This window comes from Manihot esculenta, chromosome 8, assembly GCF_001659605.2.
Source record: "Manihot esculenta cultivar AM560-2 chromosome 8, M.esculenta_v8, whole genome shotgun sequence".
NCBI classification, from domain to species: domain Eukaryota; kingdom Viridiplantae; phylum Streptophyta; class Magnoliopsida; order Malpighiales; family Euphorbiaceae; genus Manihot; species Manihot esculenta.
This window is the reverse complement of record NC_035168.2, coordinates 33,976,302-33,981,536: the sequence shown is the minus strand read 5'-3', so window position 1 is coordinate 33,981,536 and position 5,235 is coordinate 33,976,302. Positions and strand designations below refer to the sequence as shown.

Genomic DNA, 5,235 nt, shown 5'->3' with positions numbered 1-5,235 from the left:
TTTACCCAGTGTATGCTGAATCCCTGGTGTATGCATGTGTCCTGTTTTACGTTTCTTGATGAGAAATGTGTCAAGCTAGGCTTAACATATGATGTGTTTATAAAAATCCAGTGATCAGGGAAGAAAGGGTATAAAACCCCTTGACCCATCTGAGAGGGAAGAAAGGGTATAAAACCCCTTGACCCATAACGGAAAGTAAGGCTAGCCTGTAATATGCTGACCCTAAGAGAGTGGGTTCTATGTTTTCAGCTTAGTAGTAGATCACTGGTGTAGGCCTTGACGGCTGTGGTTTTACGGTTAAGCTTGGTAGTGTTACAGGGAAGGTTTTAAAAGCTAGTGTTCGAGTTGGACCATGTCTGGGATTGATCAGGTACACAGAGTGCAGGTTAGGCTTGCTACGGGTCCCGGCGGCCTTAAGCCGATCTGGATCCTAGCGCCGAGCAGTTTGGGCCGTTACAGAGGGGTATCGGTTTCCGGGCTGTTACATCTCACCTCTCAATGACAGTGATCAAATAGACACACTTTATGATTTATGTTGCTATGTAAGACGACCAAGCTACACTTCCTTGAGACATTTTATTTTGCATATGAATAGTGATGTCTCCTCCATAAAGGATCGATTTGATTTTTTCATTAACTATGCCAATAATCTCTTTAATGTACATATTTTCTTGGGTGATTTTAATGCAATTTTGAATAGTAATGAAAAGTTGGGAGACAATTTCTATATTGATTGCAATACTATTATTTTTCATGATTTTGTTAACCAAATTAAACTTGTTGATCTTAATTTTATAGGGCCTCCTTTGACATGGAATAATTGAAGAACCGACTCAAATAATATCCAAGAAAGGATAGACAGATGTCTCTCTTCTCACAATTGGTTCTTAGCCTATCCGGATGCTCAAGTGCTTCATCTTGAGGATATCAGATCTGACCACAGACCTATCCTACTCACTTCGGAGCCAAATAATCCTAAATCAAAGAAGCTCTTTCATTTGATGGAAGATGGTGTTGTCATCTCAACTTCGAGCAAGTAATTTCTTCCTCTTAGACCAAATGTCCAATTCTTGTGGTATGAGCTCTACAATGTCAAAATTAAAATTTTATAGACGAGAAATTGTTGAGTGGAATAGATCATACCATCAAAATTTGAGAAGCAGAATTAACTATCTCCAATCGGAGTTATCCATGGTGAAACAATCCTCCCCTTGGGACGTTGAGGGCATTCGCTATATTGAAAAAGAACTTGCTACAGAAATTCAAAATGAGGAAGTCTTTGGGCTCAAAAGGCTAAGAATAATTGGATCAAAGTTGGGGATCAAAATACTATTTTCTTCCATTCTAAAGCGATCTAGAGAAGGAAAAGGAATTTTATTGCAGGCTTTACAGATCCCTAGGGTTGTTGGCGTTATCCAAACCATAGCTCTGAATTATTTTACTGATATTTATTCCACTAAGAGACCGACAAATCTTCATAGTATCACCACTAACTTTTGTTCAAGAGTTTCAGAGGAAATGAATGCACATTTGATTAAGTCCATTTCACAAGATGAGATTAAAGCTGCAACTTTTATTATTCACCCTTTTAAAGTGCCTGGAGAAGATGGATTTACAGGTTTATTTTTTCAAAAATATTGGCATATTATTGGTACTAATGTTTGTAATATTGTGCAACAGTTTTTCATAATAGGGATCATGGATCGAAGAATGAATCACACTATCATCTCTCTTATCCCTAAAGTCAAGCAAGTCAAAACCATGAGTGATCTAAGGCCTATTGGACTATACAACATTTTATACAAAATCATTTCTAAAGTCCTCACTAGTCGCCTACAACCTTTTATGGATTCTCTCATATGGAAGGAGCAAAGTTCTTTCACGAAGAATAGACTGATTTCTAATAATATTCTGATTAACCATGAAGTCATATGTTCCCTAAAGTTGAGACAAAAATACAAGAATTATGGTATGGTGATTAAATTGGATGTTAGCAAGGCATATGATTGCATGGAATCGCCTTATCTTGAACATATGCTTTGCTGCTTCGGATTCTATGAGACTTAGATTTAGTGGATCATGGTCTATGTTACTACAGTTTCCTATTTGATTCAGATTAATGGCCATAAGTTGGGCTTCGTCCACCCTTCAAGAGGTATTAGACAGGGGGACTCTCTCTCTCCTTACCTTTTTCTCTTTTGTGTGGAAGGCTATCACATATGATTCAAAATTCTGGTCTGCAGGGTTTTAAACTTTCCAAATCTAGGTCTACTCTTACTCATTTACTTTTTGCAGATGACTTAGTCATCTATGCAAAAGATACTTCTAGAGAAGCTAAAAATTAAAGACATCTTGCATTCCTATGCTTCAAAGAGTGGACAAACGATTAATTTGGCAAAGTCCAGCCTCTGCATTAGCCCGAATACTCCTTCAAATGTTAGACGAAGCATTACCTCTATTTTGCGCATCAATAAGTTAGATGTTCCCGATAAATTCCTTAGTTTCCCTTCAAATATTCCTAAATCAAAAAGATAAATTTTCTCTCTTTTCAAGGAGAGAATAGCAAACAAAACTGCTAGTTGGAAGAAATAACTTTACTCAAAAAGAGGCAAAGAAGTTCTTATCAAATCAGTGCTTTTGCCCATTCCTTTTTATGTTATGTCTTGTTTCAAACTTTCCACTTCTCTTTGCAAAGAGCGCAATTCTTTGATATCAAATTTTTGGTGGGGGCAAGAGGGGGACTCTAGAAAGATGTACTGGATCTTTTGGATGTGTAATCCTAAAGCAAAGATGGTTTGGGTTTTCGTGATCTTCAAAGCTTCAATATGGCTTTTCTTGCAAAGCAAGGCTGGCGTATCATCCAAAACCCTTCTTCCTTGTTAGCTAGAATCCTTAAAGAGAAGTATTTTCACTCCACCACTCTCATGAATGCCCAATCTGGGGGATCTCCATCTTAGGGCTGGCAAAGTATCTTGTGGGGACGATAAGTCCTTGAAGAAGGTATACATTGGAATGTGGGAAATGGTAACTCCATTATGTGCAACTAGAAACTTTGGGTTCCTAACTCTTTTCCTTCTAAATTGAGCACTAAAGATGGCCATAACCACAACATTATTTAGGTATCGTAATTAATTGACCACTCTTCACATTCTTGGAGAAACAGATCTTAGAGGAAGATATTCTTAATATGCTCTTCATCCCTATTTCGATATTTATGCAAGAAGATAGATTGATATAGCATTTTAACAGGCAAGGTCACTATTCTGTTAAATCGGGTTACTAGGTTACATGGAAGATACTTCAACGCCCATATTCTTCAACAGATCCAAACATAACTAACCCAAGCAATATGATATCCTTTTGAAAAAATATTTGAAAAATATCTTCGCCCTCTAAATTGTATATCTTTCTATGGTTATTTCTTAAAGAACATCTTCCTTGCTATGACCTCCTTAATTACATATTTTCACAAATGAATTTTTCTTACAGGTGGTGTAGGGAGCGAGAAACTTTAAAGCATATGTTCGTTTCTTATCTAAGAGCGGCAGCAGTGTGGATCAACTCTCCCTTGCATTTTCGCTCCACTCTCCTCGAGTCATGGAGTATTAAGGATTATGGGGAGAAATTATTCTCTTACATTTTATCTCATTCGGAAGGAGTTGGTGCTCCTTCCACAAATAGCCATTTTCCTTCTTTGGCAAATTTGGAAGAGCAGAAATGCTATTATTTTTCAAAATAATCACCAAGAGGTCCAGAATATTGTTATGATTACCCTTAATCACTATGAAGATTTCTCTATTACTTTGAAGGAGTGTGATGTGCACTTTTCTCCTCATTTTGGTTCTAATAATATGTCTATTCATTGGTCTCCTTCCCCTCCAAACATTTTCAAGGTTAATTTTGATATTGTGGTTGATCATAATAGACCCAAAGGTTCTTCGGCTATTCTTGCTAGAGATTCAAGTGGGAAACCTTGGTTTTGTCATTGTAAGATTTTTGAAAATATTTCTGATCCTCTTATTTTAGAATATCTTGCTTGTCGAGAAGCTCTCCTTATAGCACATAATCACAATTTAGAGGACACTATGGTGGAAGGTGATTCCTTGATGGTGATCCAAACTACTACTGATCACATTATTTCCCTTATTATCCAAGTGTTGATCAAAGATATTCAAGAACTCTATAAACTTTTCAGATTGATCTCCTTCCTTCATATTGATGGCAACAAGACAACATATTCTCTTACCTTCAAAGCGAAGCACTCCTGTATTCTAATTTTCTTTATAATCCATATTATCAATTGTGCTTTATTTTTTATAATCTGCCATCTTAAATATATCAGTTTTTTTCTTTGACAAAAATAGAAAGTTTTCAATTTTTTTTATTCGGACCCACTAATTTTATTTTTTATTTTTTTTTTCGAACAATGAATTTTCTTAAATTTGCAAGTTTTAATTCTTTAATATTGTATCTTGCAGTGGACCATTCCTCAGACTTTTTCCTCTATTGACACCTGCATGCTTTGGTACAGCCTAGTAGCTATGTTGATTTATTGAAGGAGTCCTTGGGTATGGTATGTATTGATACTATTGATAAAACCAAATGGGTCTACTTCATCACCTTATATTTAATTAAATTCATATTTTAAGACATATTTGAATATTTGAGACATTTAAGTTTACAAATCTAAAAATTTACAAATAATACAATTAGTGTAGTGATATTATATTGAGAAAATAGGTGGGATGTAACTCATTCAAATAACTTAGGTTACTATTTCTTAAAGGTGTGGCATATGCTTTTCATTGTAAATTTACAAGAGTAACTCATTGTCTTGATAGGGGGAGCATAAAAACATAGAGAGCAATGAGATGGCTGAAAGAGGACAGTGAGGCTAGGCTCCCCAACAACCCCACTGCATTCGTGATTTGTGAACTCGTGAAATCAGTCACAACCAGATCATATCTTATCTTTCTTTCTTTTCTTTTCGACTTTCAAATTCAATGATTCCTGTTTTTTTCTTTCTTTTTTGCTTTTTCATTCTACTCCAAACACGCCTTCTCTTCTACCAACCTCCTCTGCCCATCCTTGTACCCTCTCCGTGTTCTTTCTTTTCTTTTTTTTTTCTTTTTTATTTCACAAAGGTACAAAATTTTTATTTAAATAGAAAATAAGTTATTTTAAAAGAAATTATTTTTTTTTTAAAAAAATTATTTTTTATATTTTGATAATTGC

The 5,235-nt window shown here is 35.4% G+C and overlaps 1 protein-coding gene across 1 annotated transcript; it reads left to right on the top strand.

Moving 5' to 3' along the window:
- The first annotated feature begins 3,614 nt into the window (after positions 1 to 3,614).
- On the top strand, positions 3,615 to 4,510 carry LOC110621552. The gene is made up of 2 exons (XM_021765825.1): positions 3,615 to 4,266; positions 4,479 to 4,510. The coding sequence occupies exons 1-2, from the start codon at positions 3,615 to 3,617 to the stop codon at positions 4,508 to 4,510; spliced, it is 684 nt and encodes a 227-aa protein (XP_021621517.1).
- The last annotated feature ends 725 nt before the right edge of the window (positions 4,511 to 5,235 follow it).

Excerpts from the sequence above, each read along its gene's own strand:
- LOC110621552 (XM_021765825.1), top strand. The coding sequence starts at position 3,615 with ATGGGGAGAAATTATTCTCTTACATTTTATCTCATTCGGAAGGAGTTG. Across the intron at positions 4,267-4,478 it reads CTTCAAAGCGAAGCACTCCT|TGGACCATTCCTCAGACTTT; the intron begins GTATTCTAATTT and ends TGTATCTTGCAG.